Genomic DNA, 20,452 nt, shown 5'->3' with positions numbered 1-20,452 from the left:
TTCCACGTGAGTAATTCTGTCTACCTTCTTAATTTCTTTCTGTTTCTTTGCTTAGATAATGTGCCAGGTATCTTCTGTATTCCTTCAGTTTCAGACATGTCTACTTGACTCCTTAACTGCTTCATCTCAATTACAGTTGGTTTGTCAAGGCAGTGTTTAGACTCTTCTTCCTACGCCCACAATATGTCCTTTATTTTCTTGGTTTCAGTTTTTCGTTCTTCTGTTCTGCAGTTATAGCTGTAAACTTTCCTCTCATGTAAGCGTTGCCGGTTTCCCAAATCATTGCAGTCCTTCCTGAATCCATTTCCACTCTGAAAAACAAACTTCACTGGAAGGCAGTGTTTGTATAACCATTTGTTGACCTTGGAATTGACTAGATAATAATTGCACAACTCTCTTGTCCAAGCGAACCTTTCTGTATTTTAAGAACAGCTTTTTAAAAAATGAGACTGTTTCCCCAAAGGTTCTTTACTCTGACTGGTTACTTTTAGTGAACACCAGCAGAGACATTGTGATTCCGAAGCAGCGTTCTACCCTCTGGACAAATTACATTATCTGTATGCAGAGATGCCATTATGTTTTGTGTAAAGTCAAATTAAGCACGACCAGTACCGGCTGCTAGAAGGTAGATGACACACATACTCCCTTTATGGTTGAAATCTGTTACTGGGCTCATGAAATAATTCCTTTTCAGAAAAAAAGCATAACCGTAGAGTAGAGTTTTTCAGAGGTTTAAGTCACAATGACAAAAGGAATGTCAAAAGGATGCTGTGTTTCTCCTCGCAGGCTGAACCACTGAAGTGTAGGTGAATAAAAGTAATTCTTCTATTGCGGGAGTTTTGATGGCTCCTGAGATATTCTAGAATTAGTCAGCACTAAAGCAGGTTACAGATTTCCATGTGGACCTCACAGGTAACTGTTCTCATAAGCAGTCTGCTCATATGGGCAGAAAAGCGAATTCAACCAAGACTCTAGCTGCTCTTTAGGACACAGAATAGTTTTTTCTTAATCAAGGAAGGGAAGGGACTCTAACTTCCTGGTTCTGATTCAATTAAAATCCTCAACAACTAGCAGTACTGAAAAATGCTTATAGTCATAGCACATTTTTGTAGGAAATGTATTTTTATTAGTAGTTGTACTACAAATTGTATGTATTATTAAGTGCCATTGCTCTTTAAAAGAGTTTAAAACATAACCACCCCAAAATAGATTTTATAAATACGAGAAATCACATGAAACAGCTAAATGTCAGAACCCCCAATAAAAGACAAACTCCAGGGAGCCTAGTGCCAGGGAGCACTAGGCAAAGCAATGTCCTGTAACAGACCCTGAGCCTTTGCAGGAATCGTCTTAGCCATGGCACACACAGGACATCCTTTGATATAATCCTCAATATCCTTACGCATAGTTCTCCACCAAAACTGCCTCCTGAGCAAGTGCAGAGTTTTCACAAAGCCGAAATGGCCTGCAGTTTTAACATCATGTCCCTGGTGGAGGATTTGAGAACGCGAAAGTGAGGGTGGGAACAATGTTCAGCAGAGATCCACGCATACCAGAGACCATTCTGTAAGATCAGCCCATCACCCCCCTCCTCCTTTGCAACCGGAGACAGGCCAGCCTTTAGGAATGCAGAGAGGAGGTGATCTGGAGGAGACAGTCCAGGCTTGCCCTGAGCTAGCATGCAGACCGGGTAACAACCAGGCCCAAAATGGGAGGGGTGAGAGAGATTGTGCGGGGAAGAACAGAGAGAGATGAGGATTCACCCCCCTGTGGCAACCGGGAGAGTGCGTCCGCCAACCGATTGGTCTTGCCCGGAAAGAAATGAACAGTGAACCTGAATCTAGCAAAGAAATCAGCCCAACGCAGCTGTTTAGCTGTCAGATCTACCCGGGGTGCACAAAGCAGCCAGTGGTTCTCTTATGGTTGGTCAGTCCAAACTTCAAAAGGCTGTTCAGCTCCTCTTTCCAAAAATTGCCTCCACACAGACAGAGCAACTTTCATAGCACAGGTTTCCCCTTATCCCCACAGTCCAATTCAGCTCTGCTCCAGAAAAAAATTTACGGGAAAGGTAGTGGCACAGGGATCGGTTGGCGACCCGCTGCGGGGGGTCCCTCTGGAGGAGGGCAGCCCCAAGAGCCTTGTCCGAGGTGCATCCACTGCAACACAAAGGGCTTCGAGGAGGGGTCAGGGATGAGCCAAAAACAGGTTCATGATGTGGTAACGCCGCCTTCAGATTGTCAAAGGCTGCCTCGGGACAGGAAGGATCCCATTTGGGGAATACTGGCCCTCAGGGCGGTTGCAGCAGCACCCCGCGGGATTGTAAGTAATGCAGGAGGTCAGTCAGGGCAGAGCTAGGGAGGAAAAATTCGGAATAAAGTCACGGTAGAAATTTGCAAAAGCTCCAGAAAGGACTGAGTTGTTTACGGGAGCGGGGGGGCTGCCAGGCGAAAGCACATCAGCTACTTTGGCAGGGTCCATTTGTAATCCAGCAGCAGAAATACGGTAACCTAAAAAAAGTCAATCTGAGATTTGTGGAAATTCACCACTTGGAAAGCTTCACAAACAGGGAAAGTTAGGGTAAGGAGTCTCGCCTAAGACCTCTCTAACCAAGGCAACATGAGAGGCTTCCGCCCTGTGTATAGATCAAAACATCACTCTAAATAGACAACTTCACCCCTTTGAACAATAAGTCAGCTCGCGCAGAACACCGCTAATCAGACTTTGAAACACGGCTGAGCCTGCTGCGGAGGCCAAATGGGAGAGAAACGCAGTACTCGAATCTGACCAGATCTCGCAAGTTGAAGGCTGTCAGGATGCATCATGCCCTCCAGCCATCCTGACGCCGATAGTACGGCTTTCTCCTCAAATCCAATTTTGTGAAGGAAAATCTTGCCAGGAGCCCAGGTTAGACAACAAACCTTGATTAACGCAAGGGGTACCTATTAGAGCTAGTGACACAGCCGCTTCAGGCCATGCTGCAATCTGTGCAAAGGCGAAGCCGCACATCCTTCTTCTCTACAAATAAAACAGGGGCAGCATTAAGCACTGCGTGCAAGCTTTTGAATAAAACCCCGAGCCAAAATTCTTGTCCAAAAAAAGCCCTCAATTCAGCATCCTCAAGGGGACTCATTGGCTAAATCCTGCCTCTTTGGGAAGTTTCACTCGAATCAGTTCAATCCTTGCCAGTCCGCCTCTCTCTCGACATGGGGAGGCAGCACATTACACTCGCTTCCTCAAAGACACGCTGTAAATCCTGATAAGGGCAGGAATCACAGGAGCACTGCTGGCCGGGCTTGAAGGTTGCACGCCATGCCCTTAGACGCACCTAACAAGTGCGGTCGTGGAGGTTCAGATTGCATACGTGGTCTCCTACAAGCGAGGGTCAGTAAAGTCAAAATCCCTCTGAGAGACCAACGCACGGGGGTCAGTGATCAGTGAGCCAGGAGAGTCCCAAGATAACAGGGTATTGAGAAATGGGAGCAATAATGAAACTGCGGCGTTCCCAATGTTCCTTGCAACCCACCAACAGTTTGGGAGTGCGGGACGTGCTTGGGCCGGCCCCCATCGGGGAGCCATCCATCTGATCAAAACGAATAGTCTCAGTCAAAAGAACTGGTTGCAGTTGCAAAGCTTGTACTAAACGTGGGTGGATTAAACAGTGGGAGCATCCCGTGTCCACAAGGGCCTGCACAAGAAATTTTGGGCAACCCGGACCCATAGTCAGAACAAAGGGCAGCAGGATAGGATCACTCACCCGTTCAGCTTGCGGGGGCTCCCAAGGGATCGGTTGCTCCTTATCAGCCGTGAGACCCATAGCGGTACGGGCCCCTCCCTTCACAGGTTTACCAGACTTAGACGACTTAGCTGCGGGTGTAGAGGGAGGCGAGGGGCCCCTTCTTGGTAGAGGGACAGGCAGAGGCAAAATGGCCCCCTCCCCACAATAGAGAGCACAGAGGTTTAAACGGCGAATGGGGCGAAAGCATTTTCCTCCGGAGTGAGCTGGCGACGAGACTGCTTGGAGCCTGCCGGCTTCGGGCTGGAAACCCCTTTTCGTGATGGCAGTGTTGGAGCCTTCCCCAAAGACACTCCCAGGGTGGCCGCTTCATGCATCCTAGCATCTGCAGTGCCAGCCAAAATAATCCATTCCATCAGGGTCTGAGGGTTGTCTCGGATGAGGCACCAGTTAAGCAAGTCAGGGTGCAGGGCCTTTTTGAAGGCAAACACTTTGACAGGGGATTGTTGATTATTGGCCAGTAACTTCATTTGAAATGAGTTGAGATTCTTCCGCATCGCGGCCAGTCAGGAACTGCCAGCCACGGTACGGAAAGTCTCAACAAATTCCACAAATGGAGTTTTGCCCTGACGCATGTCCATGAGTTCTTGTTTAGCCTGCTCACCAACAAAGGGGCTCTCAAAACGGCGGCGGAGAGCCATCATGAATTCCTGGAAGTTGTACAGTTCCGGAGCCTGGCGCTGGAAAAGAAAAGGCCCACGCATCTGGAACCTTCACCAAGTGGCCCATCCAGATTCGGGAGCCAACCTTCACATTAACATCGTTCAAAGTCATTCAGGTACCGCCTCCCATATTGTAACATGTGAGTGTTAACCTGAACCAGGAAAGCAGGCAGCAGATCTTGGGTTCCATTAAACCGATAGGGAAAACTGAACTCTGGCCATGAACGGTGGCCGTGGCAACGCACCCCCCAAAGGCCAGACTGGAGGAACTCACATCAACCCGGGCACGGGAGCCAGGAACGGAGCACGAGGCGGTACTGGGTGGTGAGGGGCCGGTTGAGGTGGCTGAGCAGGAGGCGGAACAGGTGGTTGTGGTTGAACCGGCAACCCAGGTGGAGGCGGGGCAGGTTGCACTGGGAGGACACTCAGCTCCTCGGCTGGCCGGGTACCAGACCTGGCACAGGTGGGCGCAGGGACCAGGCACGGGGGCAGGAGGGTGCAATTGCAGTACAGCAGCTTGCAAATGCCCCACCGTGAGTTGCATCTGTTGCATGGTGCAACGAAACTCCTCTCTTTCCAGGCCCCAAGCTTCCTCGGAAGCTTGCATCATCCTCCAGGCTGCAGTGTCAGAGGCATCCGCACGGTCCGCACGGTCCGCAGAACGGTCGGATAAGTTCCCAGCCAAGGGAGCTGTCGCCCACGTGGCACTGGACGTTCCCCACGGCAGGGAATCCCCTGAGCATTTCAGCATTTTCTGGCGCACGCCTCACGGTAACTCCTCAGGAGAAGGCCCAACGGAGCAGTCAAAAAATCGAAAGTGGGAGCCTCCAGATAGCTGGCTGGTCGCAGGCAGTTCACCGAGGCAAACTGTAAATCCAGCCAAAACGCCGAGGTCCTCCTCCAAGGGATCCGGCATTGAGTCTGACCCGGTTAAATCAGGCTCCAGGGGGAGGAGTACTGATTCAACTCTCAGAGTATCATCCCCTCCGGCAGCACCCGAGGTCGACATGCTGACACACAGAAGTCCTCAGGCAGAAAGAATAAAGTCCAGAAAATCAAGAAAAAAAATAAAAAAATAAAAAATTGTAGAAGGTGCAATTTCAGCAAGCAAGTCCGCATGGAATTCAGCCTCAAAGGGGATTCTCAGCTTAATGTCAGAACCCCCAATAAAAGACAAACTCGTGCTGTAGAGCAGAAGCTTTATTTTAGATGAGTCTGCGAAGCAAAGCTGAGAATCGCAAATTCCAACACACACAACTCATATAACACTTCGGCCACCTCACCCCGCTCCTTGGGAACGAGGGCTCCACAGAGAATGCATGGAGATAGCAAGGGGGGAAGCGCAGGCAGTGACCTTGAAGACACCTGCGATGTGTAGACTTCCCAGAGCAGCTAGAAAATACAGTTAAGACAGCAGTAACCCTTTAACCCCCTCCCAACAGTGAAACAATGAAATGCAGCAAAAGCAATCCCTCTCTTTTAGGCCTCCTGACACTAATAACCACAAAGACCATACAGGTTTCAGCCATAAGGCCTTCTTCAGTGGTCACTATTCACATGGTCTACAGTCAATAAGTAACATAATCTTTCTAACAGTCAGTGCATATTGCATGTGAAACAGTTCATTATTGGGGATTCAGACATAGATAAAAGTAGGCCTGAACTCATCCTGGAGCTCCCGTCAATCACATAAATAAACATGATGTAACTGGGCTGCTATTGGCTGTACAACTTGCGGCATGTGTTCGTGTGTCAAGCGATTCTTTTGATGGGAATCCCAGGATGAGTTCAGGTCTGATTTTACTTTTATCTGGAGTCCCAATAATGAGCTGTTCCACATGCAACCTGCACTGACTTACAAAGATTGTTATTTATTGATTGTAGACATCTGCGTGCTCTGTATTGTGAGAAAAGCCCTCGGTGTTTATTGTGCAACCAATGTCGCTGTTGAGATTTACCTTTTTGGGGTTGATGTTTTACTGTAGCTCAACTTTCAAGGTTTTTAGCCTTTCTTACGAATTGGGCATATCCATTTTGCCAGCATCTTCATCAGTGCCAATCTTGTTAGGAAAATAGTGTGTATCTTGCTCTGTTTGGGCCATTAGGACTGATAAGAAATCACGGTGTCATCTAGCAAAACATTGGGAAATGGGGGTTGCTGGTTAATCAAATGTGCCAAATACTGCAGCTTATTTCTTTGCCTGATCCTAACTTTGAGAAATCCACAGCAGCTAAGCCCCTCCTCACTTGGAAATGTCATGGCACCAGTCCCAGAGGTGGGATCCAGCAGGTTCTCACAGGTTTCCGAGAGTAGGTTACTAATTATTTGTGTGTGCCGAGAGCGGGTTACTAATTGGTGATTTTGTCACGTGATTTTTGCCTTAGTTACGCCCCTCCTCTCAGCAGTAGCACGCAGAACTTGAAGCAGTCTAGCAGGAGGTGCACCGGCGTGCGTGGCAGCCTGCGCCTTTGTGCATTCGTTTCCTGCCCAAAGACTGAAGTCCTTGCCACAGCCCCGCCCAGGAATGCCCCGCCCATTTCCATTGGCGCTACGCCACAGTTTGAATCCCACCACCATGGGAACCTGTTACTCAAATTTTTGGATCCCACCACTGACTAGTCCCATGCGCAGTGGGACCTGAGACAGGGAAAGCGGGCATGTGAGGATAAAATCAGTTCACTGGCGAAAGCTCAGCTATGGCTGGAGGCAGCAGGCTAGCTGGCTGGAAAGATAGGCATGGGGCATGTGCTGTGATGGCTGAGGGGTGGAGAGCTTTCCCTCTGGGTAATGTTGGCTAATTTAAGCATTCGGGATTATCAAGTGCCAGATAAGAAACTTCTACACTATATTTTAATGCATTAGGAACTGCTGCGCCCAGTGCTAAGCTTTCTTTTAAGTTCTGTTTGCTGCCTGAATTTCTGAATTGCAGCCGTTTGCTGGAATTAATTGTACTTTTTAACAACAACTACTCAATTATCTCAAGTTATCTCAATTTTTATTTTTCTCAGATTGTTTGAAGGACGTTCACCAAGGAAGCCTGAGAAACTGAAAACCCTTTTCTGCTATTTCAGAAGAGTTACAGAGAAAAGTAAAACATTTTGCATTTGTTAGTCATTCTGTACCATGAGTTATGTCGTTCTGCCTGATCCATGATGTTTTTCATAACACATACATCCTGCAGTCTCAGCTAAGATCTCACAGAAATATCCATTATTCTAAGAGTAACAACAATACAGGAAAATCAACCATATAACAGCAAAAAGCTGTAGCAGAACCAAAGCAATCACAATAAACCCAGCAAACAATAAATATCAGAGCTGTGGCAGGCAGGCATAAAAATAATCTGGGAAGGTAACAGAAGGCCAATCATCAGCACTCCATTAAAAGTCAGGGCAAATATAACTGTGTTCACCTGGTGCCTGGAGTTGAACAGGCTTGGTGCTAGGCAAAGAATTTGGGGAAGGGAGTTCTGGAAACGGGGGTCACAGCAGAAAAGGCACCGTCTCTTATATCTGTCTACACACTTGATTCCTGAAGACAGGGTACCCAAAGGAGGCCCTCTGAAGACGATTGTTCTGATGCGAATGGGAGGAGGGAGTCCTTTTATGTGCATCATTCCCAGGTCACTTTTGTTCATTAATTATGAACTCCCTAAAACTACCTAGGCTTTGTAAAATGAGGGTGATAGATGGCCTGACCATAGCTTATAATCCGAAAGAATGAAACACACAATGGGAAAGGGTTTGGGATTTGAGCGAAAAGAGATGTGGAAGAACTAAATATTTGGAGGTCGTTGCAAGTCATTAAAGGGAAGGTAGCTACCAATATCTTTTCCAACATGCACAAGGAGTTCAGAGCATTTATTTTGGGGACCTTTTGAAAAGTGGAAAGGAATAAGAATGTGCACGGCAAAGCGAGGCAGGGTGAATATTCCAAATAGAAGGTGTAGCAGCAGAAGACAAAACAGGGCAGAATTAAGATGTAATGCAAAGCTGGGCCTCAGCTGAAGAGCCTGTTCAGATGTCACGTGGCCTCCGGGATGAAATAAAGAGTGGGCGAAAGACTCCTGCTTGCTTTTGCAGGAAGAAGGTGGAAAGTGTAACAGGAGATCCAGAGGTTATTCAGAAACCGCATCTCCAAGTGTTTATGATATAGACCAGAGGTGTCCAACTCTGGCGCTTCGGATGTTCATGGATTACAATTCCCATCCCAATTGGCCTTGCCAGCAGGGGCTAATGGGAATTGTTGTCCATGAACATCTGAAGTGCCAGAGTTGAACACCCCTGATGTAGATGTTGTGCAAAAAAGAGATAAGATTTAGCTGTTGAAAACAGAGTTTATATGATGAGATGAAAGAAGGGAACATCAGAAAACCCTCACCAGTATCACTTATCTGGGGCAGTAAGCAGGATAACAGGAGATGGGATTCTTTGGTTTACAGTTGTTGCTGTTTTTTACTTACTAACTAGTAATATCTCTTCGGAGGAAGAAAAATATGCATTTTGGTTTTTTTCTTCTTAGTTTAATAAATAAAGAAGAAGATGGTAATTCATCCTTAAAATTAGTAGAAATTAAACACCCCATTCCCAAAGCCTTTTGTTATAAATAGTAATTAGGTTGCTTGTAACACAAACCCGAGTTGCTGAAAACCTGAGCTCTGCACTCGAAAGGTTGATGTTTAATTTGAGGAACATCATCTCATAATATTGCAGTCCTCTTGTGGGAAGATGAATGCAAAGAGCACCGCTTCTGAAATAAGCAAACAAAATCACTGTTAAGACTTTAAAATACCTTAGAACAGTGGTTCTCAACCTTCCTAATGCCACAACCCTTTAACATAGTTCCTCATGTTGTGATGACACCCAACCCTAACATTTGTCCATTTTGTAGATGGAGACCACTGATGCAGAGAGTCTTAGGTGACCCCTGTGAAAGGGTCGTTCGACCCCCAAAGTGGTCCCGACCCCCAGGTTGAGAACCACTGCCGTAGAACGTCTGAGAGAGTAACTGAATTCTATTTAACATTTTTCAAAGAGTCTTTCCTCTCCTGGGTTGGAATTTCATTCCCTTCAGTATTAGCTTGGCAAATCAGTCAGCCAGCTCACTGCCAAGTGTCTTGGTAGCACAACAGAGGAGACATTTTCCAGAAGCACAAGATAGTCTTGATTCAGACTCTCATTAAGTTTACACTGTTGAATTAATTTTAATTAAGTCTAACATCTGCCAAACCTGTTGATGGAAACAAAAATCCTCTTTGGTTCATTTTAGACTCAGAAAGGTCTGTATTTTAAGTCTTTATGTCTTGATTTTTACTTTCATTGTCACTGCAGATTTATTTTCAAAAATCAAAGTCATAGGGCTTCTTGCTCTAATGGGGAACATTTTAAAAGATTACTTTCCTCCCCCCCCCCCACCCCCATTCATACCTTGTGGCCGGGAGGAGCTGAGCTCCGCAGTCTTTGGGAACCCATCTGTATCTCCCTTTTAATCTGAAATAATCGTCACTGAGTTTGGACTCCCATCCCAAACATCTATCAAGAAAGCTTCTTGTCTGCAGAGCTTCATGATAGACTGGTCCAGCACTTTAAAGCTCTGAAGCTCCATCTTGCCTCTGCTGCAATACAATCTTGTTCACGGAGAAAAAGACAGTAAGGAAATGCCTTCCTAAATCCGAAGGGTGCCCTGAAATCTCTCCCAAGATCAGAAAGTGAGGAGTTCTTCCTCCACAAATAGTTCTGCCTTCTATTTATTATCATATCATCATCATCATCATCATCATCATCATCATCATTATTGTAGATTTCACAGCTGCCAGATCTTTAGCTGGTTGTTGGCCTTCATTACAATTCGAGCCTCACCCAGAGGCCTAGGAAGTTGTAATGTATCGGCATAGTATTCGTGCGGATCCCAGCAGGGCTGCCTTCTGAATTTGACAGATGTCAATTTTGTCATTTTGTCAATTCAATTTTGTCAATTCAAAGATGTTTCAAGTGCTGCCCTAATGTTTTTGGGATGGCGCCCAACGTGCCTATTATTATTATTATTATTATTATTATTATTATTATTATTATTATTATTATTATTATTATTATTATTATTATTATTATTATTATTATTATTATTATTATTATTATTATTTCCATTTAATAGACCACCCACCTCCGTAGGAGTCTGGGCATTGTACAATAAAACATGACAAAACACAATAAAAGAAGAAGAGGAGGAGTTTGGATTTATATCCCCCCTTTCTCTCCTGTAGGAGACTCAAAGGGGCTTACAATCTCCTTTCCCTTCCCCCCTCACAACAAGCACCCTGTGAGGTAGGTGGGGCTGAGAGAGCTCTGAAAAGCTGTGACTAGCCCAAGGTCACCCAGCTGGCGTGTGTGGGAGTGCACAGGCTAATCTGAATTCCCCAGATAAGCCTCCACAGGCGGCAGAGCGGGAAATCAAACCTGGTTCCTCTAGATTAGAATGCACCTGCTCTTAACCCCTATGCCACTGTTGCACAGTAAAATCAGAACAATAACAATTTAAAATAATAGTTGCATGACCTCCACCACAAAGAGGTCAATAATTATGGCTGCCTGGAGGAATCCACTTTTAGGAGAGGACGGCACAACACAGAGATGGTATCGGGGGAGGGGGGGACGACAGCATGGGTAGGTGGAAAAAATGGAAGAGAAGACCAAGTTCTCACTTCGTAGCAGAGTGTTGGACGCGGATGTGGCAGATTCAGAGTCAGCTGCCAACTCTGTCATGGAAGTTTGCTGGGAGAACTAGACCTTGTTTGTCTTCCTGTCTCTGTGACTGTTTCTGTCCAACATACCTCACAGGGCTGTTGTGAGATTAAAAAAAAATATTGCGTAAGCCTCTTTTGAGTTCCCATTGGGAGGAGAAGCAGGGTATCAATGGTTCTGAAGACACATGTGATTTACACTGGAGTTTAAGATCATCTTCCTAAGAGTTTAAGATCGTCTTCCTAAGAGGTGGCATGCAAGGGGAGGGGAGCGAGGGAGGGGTAGCATGCAAGGGAGGGAAGGGAGCACGACATCTGGACAAGGCCCACCCACCCTAATGGAGGGAGGGGGAGGGAGGAGCCAGGAGTGGCATGCAAGGGAAAAATAGGGAGGGGGAGGGGAGACGATATAGGATCATAAAAACAAGGACAACTAGGCTCAGAAATAGCTTCTATTCTAGAGCTGTTGCAATGCTGAACTCCATGGTGTTGCGTTGATGTGGCTGTGTAGGGATGGTTGGAAGGGGGATTGTGGTAGATGGGGTGTGAGGACTGCAGAAATGTGCATCGGGGGATGTTTGTATTTTCGTTGTACGTGCACAATGACATTAAAGTTTATAAATATAAATGGGAAATAACAGGACTTCATCAGATAGCATAGTAGGACGGGCAGCTCATATCCAGTCAGCATCTTGTCCACGAAGGCTAATTGAATAAAAGTGTCTTTCCTTCTGCCTTTTAGGATTTATTATTTAATCATCTAACTTAATTCTGACAAAGTTTTACAATCAAAATGTGACACACACACACACTCACACCCCAATCATAGAAATGGGTACTAGCTCCCTTGATGGCAGGGCAGAAATTTCATAAAATAAAATACTGTAATATTAGAAACCAAGAGATTAAAGATTTTAAGACAGATGATTTGTTGTTCCCCTCCCAATGCACTAAAGTACAGCATTATATAATCTTTAATATTGACTCATATATATCTATTGGGTTTTTTTTCTTATAGAACCCACTGGGCTGGTGACATTCACAAGGCAGTGCCTACAGGAATTTCCAGACTGGGAAAGGTAAGTTCAAAATGACCCAATTTGAAATGGTTTCACTTTGGCTGTTGTAATTTTGCCCACATCCCAGTAACATTTTAGGTTCTGTTATTTCCCCTGTCCTGATCAAGTGAGCAGTAAACTTGTGCAGGTTAGATGCCAGAGCAAGCCCTTTTTAAGTGACTAAAGATTGTTCAGATATACCAAAGCAGTTGAAGTCTTTTGCAGTAAGTGAAATGTGGGATTCCCTAGTAATGCGCAGAGCTGAAAATCAGAATAAAGTGCATGAAAAAGGACAGCTAATGCTATTTTATAACAAATCCATGTGTACTGTAAAACATGCCATGCCTCTGGCACATGCAGCTACTTTATGTATAAATGAACAATTGACAAGTAAAACGGATTCCAGATTTTGAACAGTCCCTTTACCAGGGGCAGGTAACAAGCATCCAGACCAGGTATAAAAGAATTCCAAAATGTCCATGTTTCCAAAACCTTTTAAAAAGTGTAAGGACTTTTAAGTCTCAGTGAAAAAATGTGAGCCTCAATTAGTTCATTTGACCCTCCAAAAGTTTAATTAAAGCTCTTGAGGATGTCTGTTATCAGTGCTAGATCAAATTGTTTGAAATAGATCTTTACTCAGAAAGCTGCACAATTTGTAATTTTTAAGTATATATCTAAATGCATAAACCAGGTGTGTGTTTCCTCTGTTCAACACGTGTGTGTGTTTAATGTTGCATTAGACACTGTTTTGTCACAAAGCTAATGGTTGCTGAGTTTTTACACAGTATTGTCGAAGGCTTTCACGGCCGGAATCACTGGGGTGCTGTGTGGTTTCCGGGCTGTATGGCCGTGTTCTAGCAGCATTCTCTCCTGACGTTTCGCCTGCATCTGTGGCTGGCATCTTCAGAGGATCTGATGATCTGGCATCTTCAGATCCTCTGAAGATGCCAGCCACAGATGCAGGCGAAACGTCAGGAGAGAATTTTTACACAGTGTTTTTTTGTTCCTGAAAATGCTGGAGTTCAGCATGATCTCAGATTGTTTGGGTGTCCATAGTTACCTCAACTATGCCTGATGACAGTCAACAGTTTTAGATTTGTTGACTGTATGAATATCTAACTTACGGGAAACCATGAATGGTATAACTGTGTAGACCAGAAATTGTTGGGGATAACCGAACTTTTTGAACTCTCTTTAAAAGGCTCATCAGACAGTGCCCGGTTTATTTGCTGACATGCGCATAACTGCTCTTTGCAAATTAACTCATGCAAGCATGTGATCTGTCTGTTTTTGAGCTAATTGTATTTTACTCAATTAAATGTATATAATACTCTGCAGAGAGCACACAGGCAGGGCTGACCTTTACTGTCTGATTCAATATTCAGTATTAGCATGCAGTCCATTTTTTAAAATTTTACTTATCTCTCTAGCTTGTCTAAGATGGCAAATTTACATTTTCTCACCAGAAATGCAGTCGAACCAGAAACATGAAGATATATCTTGAAATGGTATCAAATGAATGTCTCAATCCTGCCATTTTGCAGCAATTGTCCAGTTAGTGCCCTCTAAATGAGTGTCTAAATCCTAATGACATACAGAAGATGCCATTTGGGAAGGCATTTCCTAAGTGGAAGTTGTTACTGAGAGTAGAAACTGACATAGCATTCCCTTAATGCTTATCGCTTGAGTAATCTTGTTCTGCCTCTCGAGAAAGATTTCAGGAGGTAATGTTTATAAGAGGCATGTTTTAAAAATATATATTCTATTTGTAGCGTGCTTGCAAGTAACTTGTATTAAATATTCACCTTATTGAAATAAGTTCATTTCTGCAATGGATTGGAGTACAGTGTTGAAAATGAATCTAGGAAATGATAGAATTTATTCTGAAAGAGATATTATCTCTGTTTGACCTGGATCAGGGCTGGGGGAGGCGCTTCTCTTCTGCAAGCTTTCAAACTATTTCTCCAAGGAGAAAAAGAAGAGCCTTATGCTAACTTTGCCCGTCTTTTCGGATTTCACCTGCATGCCAGAGAGGTTGGCCTGTCGGTTCTGCTAAACAGCAGTTGTGAAAGCTTTCACAGTTTTATCGATAGGAACGGAGATGCAGTCAAATATATCGCTTGATCTGCTCTGTATCTGTTTCACAATATGTGAGACCGGCAGAACCGTAAACTGAAGTATGTCCTGTTGTTTTAGAATAGATGGGGCTATATACTTGTATACATATTTGTGTCTTTCAGTGACTTGGTGCATTTGCCATGCCATTTTGTGCCTTTTTTACTTGAAATATTTTTATTATCTGTTTTTGCTTACTTCCAAATAAGCCCATGCAGGAAATCGAAACTGTTAAAGGCAGGAACTTGAAAGTATTACGCAGAAATGGTTTCAGATTCTTGGCTGATAAAACCCTTACTTTTAAATGTTCTTCACTTCTTCAGTTCAAGATTTATTTATTTTTCATCAAAGACGAACAGGGCAATCCGTAGGAGATTTACTTCGGTCTAACCACGTTAATTTCAGTGGGCTTAGACTGGAGAAACTCTGCATAAAATCATACTGTTAAATGCTGTAAATGCTGTTAAATGCTGGGGGGAAGAATTGTTGATAAAAGAATTGTTAATAAAAGGAAACACTTCTTCACGCAACGTGTGATTGGTGTTTGGAATATGCTGCCACAGGAGGTGGTGATGGCCACTAACCTGGATAGCTTTAAAAGGGGCTTGGACAGATTTATGGAGGAGAAGTCGATTTATGGCTACCAATCTTGATCCTCTTTGATCTGAGGTTACAAATGCCTTAACAGACCAGGTGCTCGGGAGCAACCGCTGCAGAAGACCGTTGCTTTCACATCCTGCATGTGATCTCCCAATGGCACCTGGTGGGCCACTGCGAGTAGCAGAGAGCTGGACTAGATGGACTCTGGTCTGATCCAGCTGGCTTGTTTCTTATGTTCTTATGTTCTTAGATTCATGGCTGCATTGTGCTTATTTGAAGTGTATTCTATTACACATACAGCAAAGATATGGACAAGTAATTTCCAGTAACGTGTATCAACAGAAGCCTGCTTTTTGGTGGTGTTGGCATTTGTGTTACTGTATAGTAGGTCTGTACATGGTATGTGTGTGAATCAACAGTAACAATTCACAACGTAATGTAATTGATGCTGTTTTCAGAATAAAATTGCTTTAGTGTAGCTTATAACCAGCCAATGATTCAGTGTAGCTCACTACTTGGTTATAATTGGACGATGATGATAAAGTCGACAGAAAACCCAAGCAGCTAAATGAGAAAGTAATTTTACTTTGCATCCCCTCCCCTTTTCCTTGAAATGACTAATGTGTGGTTGAGTTAATGCTGAGGCGCTCAAATTTGGTACAAAAATGGCCTTATGAAAACCATTCATTTCTTGTTAGCATTTGGATCTTGTTCAAGACGGAGCCAAAGTAAAGGTTTTCCAAGAGTGATAAATCAAGGGCTGAGTATGACCAATGCAGCTTAATTTAAACTTGTCTGTTGGTCTGTTTACTTTAACTGTAGCATGATTAAAGATGCCAGTAAGACCACTCTATGCAGAAAACTATATTTCCTTCTACATGTAAAATGGTCTCTCTGCACAAAAAAATTAGCATTATCACAAAAGAAAAAATAGAAGAGAATCCCCAAAGAAGAACACAAGTCTGTAGCCAAGAAAATCTTCAGTTGGATGAATTTCAAAATAAGTTGTCCTTTGTCAAGACTTGTACCTGGGTCTTGTGTTTTTCTATGACTCTCCTTGCTGTGTGCCAGCAGATAGACAGTTCCCGGGTTTCATCTGGGCAGAGGCGTACCAGGGGTAAATGGCGCCTGGAGACAAATTGTCTCCAGGACGCCCCCCAGGCTCTGCCCCTGCCCCGCCCACCTCAGCTCCGCCCACACTGCCCTCGACCCAGCTGGCAGAGGGATGAGGAAGGGAGGGAGGGGGGGGTTGGAGGCAGCAGGAAGTCCCAAGTTGCTTGCCCACTTTTGCGTGCCTCTCGATGGGGCCTGGTGCACGTAAACAACTAGACAGTGAGACTTCTCTGGTCACGTGCAGTCCGATTTTGCACCCCCCACGTGACCAGAAGTGTGGCGCCCGGGGGGCAGATATGCCACTGCATCTGGGTATATAACAGGAAGGAACAATAGTTTAATGTTTGCGTGGTGATGAAGGGGTTGGAACACCTTCCCCATAAGGAGAGGTTGAAGTGTCTGGAACTTTTCATTTTAGGAAATAAGACTGCTAAGAGGGGACATGATGGAGGTTTGTAAAAGTATGCATGAGTTAGAGTGGAAAGAGAGAGGTTTTTCCGCCACTCTCAAAATTCTAGAACTTGAGGGCATCCAATGAAGCTGGTGGTAGATTCAAGAAAGACAAAAGGAAATACAGTGGAACCGCGGTCCGAAAAGAATCGATGAAAACCGAAGCCGATGAAAACCGAGGCAAACTTTTCCATAGGAATCAATGTAAATCCAATTAATCCATTCTAGGCACTCCAAAAAACATACCAAAAACACATTTTGGGTGAATAAACATAGTGTTTAATGCTGAAAACAGTAACAAACAGTAACACTAGGACCAGCTTCAGAGCCAGTGGACCAATGTCACACCAGAAAGCTGTCCAAAGAGGTCTGTTTCTGACGCCTCTTTAAGATTTGTCTGAAATGGGGCAAGACATTTTCATTAAACAAGTTGCAGACATGGCCTGCAATGGCTTTGTCCAGGTGATTTTTCTCCACAAACCTCTGCACCCTACTGCAAATCGATGAAAACTGAGGCAAATCAATGAAAACCGAGACAAATTTTTCACTGAAAAAATCAATGAAAACTGAAGGCAATGAAAACCGAGGTTCCGCTGTACTTCTTTACCCTATGATTAAAATATAGCATTTGCTGCTAGAGGTTGTAGTGATGCCCAGTTTCAAAAAGGGGTCAGATTGATGGAAGGAGGTCTATCTGTGGCTACTAGCCATAGTGACTAAAAGGAACCCCGCAATCAGAGTCAGTAAACTTCTGAATCCTAGGGCCAGGAGGCTACATACAGAGAAGACCTCTATGTCCTGTTGTTGATCCTCCATATGAACTGGTTAGCCACGGTGGGAAACAGGATTCTGAACTAGATGGACCATTGATCTGATCTAGCAGGGCTCTTCTTATGCGGAGCAAAGATACCCCAGCTTTTTTCATAGGATTTCTGCTTTGCCAGTTTTAAATAAGGAAATCTTTTCAACCTAAGCAACTGTAGAGTTCAGTCCACAAATGGGTCTTCCCATAAGTCCACAAATGGGTCTTTCTCATGAGTCAACTGCTTATCTTTTTTAGAAGAAGGAGTTTGGATTTATATCCCCTCCCCTTTCTCTCCTGTAGGAGACTCAAAGGGGCTTACAATCTCCTTTCCCTTCCCCTCTCACAACAAACACCCTGTGAGGTTTCTCTCTCTTAGAATATTTCTCTCTTTTTCTTTTAGTATTCCTTCTCTAATAGCCATTTAAACTTGTGGTAAGTTATGGGACGAAATGAGCTGTGACTCGTAAAAGTTTATACCATGGAAAATGTTGTTTTTTAAGAGACTAAAATCTTGTTCTAGAGCAGGGGTCTGCAACCAATTGGCCATGCTGACAGTGGCTTATGGGAATTGTAGTTCATGAACATCTGGAGAGCCTTAGGTTGCAGACCTCTGTTCTAGAGTGTTGAGGATGACAACTAGCAAAGTAGTTTCCACTGACAGCAGATCTTTATCTGCAACCTTGAGGCAACCAATAGTGTGTTAAACCAAATGTAAGCACAGCACATGGGACTGGAGGTGTGAATGTGCGACGACTTCATTATTGGCAGCCAACATATTTATTTGTGAATTCGCAATACTTGGAGAGTGTTGTTCCTCAGCTTTTAAATACTGTCCCTGTAAGCAAGAAGGACTGTAAATGAAGTCAGTAAATATCATGCTTCTGCATTTTTATTTGATTGCAGAACTCAGAAAAAACTGTCCAGGTTGCACGTCACGTATGAAGGTACCATTGAAAGCAACGGGCGCGGGATGTTACAGGTGAGAATACCACTCTCGCAGAGGTTTGTATTAAACTTTGATATCTTGGGTATATTATCTGAGTCATTCAGTTGTGCCCCAGCTTATGTAGAAGTGCCAAGCTATTATGCAGTGCAACAGACAGAGCAGAATTGATTCTTCTGACAGCCTTAACATTCTCCTTTGTCTCTGGCTCACCTTTTGTTCCACGTGTGTGACCTGTTCAAGAACCTTTTGATTGACAAACTTAAGACCTGCATAGCTCCAGGTTCTTCAGGTCAGGCAGTGATTGAAGAGTGACAAAGAGAGGAGTTTCCCGGGTATAAAAGTGACAGGCTGCCAATTTTCTGTTTTGTTTTTAGAAGATTTGGAAAGGATGTTACGGTGCCCCAGCTGTTGACCAGTTCAAGAGGTCCTGTCTGCACTATTGGAGTTGTTTTGATCTAAAAAGCCAGTCAACTAAAACAGATTGATAAGGAGACTGTGTCTTCTGTATCTACAGGCATTTCAGATTTTTTAAAAAGCAGTGATGAGAGAGAGAGCAAAGTTATGGAGCCCTGTAGCTGTTACTTGGTCTGTATAGTAACCCAGAAAGGTGAAGGTGAGGCCCAGTTCACAGCTTGCTGAAGCCAGAGTGGTTATATTTAAGGTGGCCTGGTTCAGTCTTCTGGGATGTCATTCCTTGGCTTTGCTTTGCTACCACACTCGTTGCAGTGAGATGTGCCCAGATCTGGAGGATGAGGCCCCATAAATGTACATGTGGCAAAATGTGCTTCATCCCGAGCAATTAATCATAAATGAGCCTCCCTGTATCTCATATTAAACATGAAAAATGTCACTGGTGATCCCCTGTGTTATACGTTTTGGAATTAAACCAACACAGGATAAACTTGGGCCAGGAATTATTACAAAGAGACTGGGGAGAAATGTGATGTAGCTTGTGCCAGTCTGGGGTGACTTGGTTTCAGATTCCAATTTGGCCGCGAGCCTCAGTCATATGCTGTACCAATCCTACCTATAAAGATTGTAGTGAAAATAAATGGAGGGGACAAGAAAGAGGTGTGTCGTCACCTTGAGCTTCTTGGAAGAAGGATGGGATGGCAGTGCAGCAATACATGAAGAGAGAGGAGGGCATATTCTGCAGAAGCATCATGTAGATTGGAGATAGTTTCAGAGGGTAGCCGGGAGGATCTAAAGTAGAACAGCAAGATGTTCGAGGTAAAAGTCTTTGGGAGTCAAGGGTCTCTTCGTTAGATCTAATAGCATCTGACAAAGGGTGCTTCAACTCTCGAAAACTTTTACTCCAAACTTTTACTCCCTGTAAGCTGCGCAACCGCACAGGCACCATATTAGTGCAGAAGCATGATATTTACTGACACGCAGGTGTGGCGGCCATGCAGGTGCTGGCGACTCAGTTCCACTCAGCAAGAGTGAGCTTCCGCAGAGCAGTCCAGAACCCTTAGAAGCAGTGGTTCTCAACCTTCCTAATGCCACGACCCTTTAATCCAGTTCCTCATGTGGTGACCCCCAACCCTAACATTTATCTACTTTACAAATGGAGAACACTGATACAGAGAGTCTTAGGCGACCCCTTTGAAAGGGTTGTTCGACCCCCAAAGGGGTTGTGACCCACAGGTTGAGAACCGCTGCCTTAGAGGGACTATTGTTTGTTGGTCTCTAAGGTGCTACTGGACTTGAATCTAGCTGTTGTAGATCGGAGGCATTTATAATGAGCGTTTTTACAGCATGGTCTAGAATCTCTTTAGAAGAGGAAAGTATTTCTTGGTAGATACTGGGTAACTGCTGCAGGCTGTGCTGCGTTCTGTGGTGCCAAGGCTTATTTGGGCATATTACCAGAGCATGGTAACTAACACATGTGGTTTATGTGAATCATGGGATCTGTTGTAACTCCTGGTTCTAATTTAGGACTAAATAAGTGTAATAAAGACTGCATCCCCAGTACTCTGCATTATTGTCTCAAGGAAGCGTGTTGGCAGAGGGACCAGAAGTCACATTTTGGCAGGTGCCTTCAAACCTCGCTGTGTTGTGGTCCGCACGATCTCGTAATTGCTTTTGTTGCATTGCCTCTCCTCCCATTTGCCGCCCTGATTCACTGGCTTATTAACGACAATTAGATTAGCAAGGCTCTTAGGAAAGAGAG

At 44.4% G+C, this 20,452-nt stretch overlaps 1 protein-coding gene across 1 annotated transcript in view; it reads left to right on the top strand.

The window, feature by feature from the left end:
* PARG (poly(ADP-ribose) glycohydrolase) overlaps positions 1-20,452 on the top strand; it is a 112,512-nt gene that overhangs the window by 61,829 nt on the left and 30,231 nt on the right. Inside the window, exons 10-12 of the mRNA XM_048505540.1 lie at positions 7,465-7,544; positions 12,211-12,271; positions 18,237-18,312. Of these exons, the coding sequence (XP_048361497.1) occupies positions 7,465-7,544; positions 12,211-12,271; positions 18,237-18,312 (217 nt within the window). The remainder of the gene's footprint in view (positions 1-7,464; positions 7,545-12,210; positions 12,272-18,236; positions 18,313-20,452) is intronic.

Source organism: Sphaerodactylus townsendi, linkage group LG08 (genome assembly GCF_021028975.2).
Source record: "Sphaerodactylus townsendi isolate TG3544 linkage group LG08, MPM_Stown_v2.3, whole genome shotgun sequence".
Classification (NCBI taxonomy): domain Eukaryota; kingdom Metazoa; phylum Chordata; class Lepidosauria; order Squamata; family Sphaerodactylidae; genus Sphaerodactylus; species Sphaerodactylus townsendi.
Note: the sequence above shows the minus strand (reverse complement) of the source record. Positions and strands in the feature narration are given on the sequence as shown.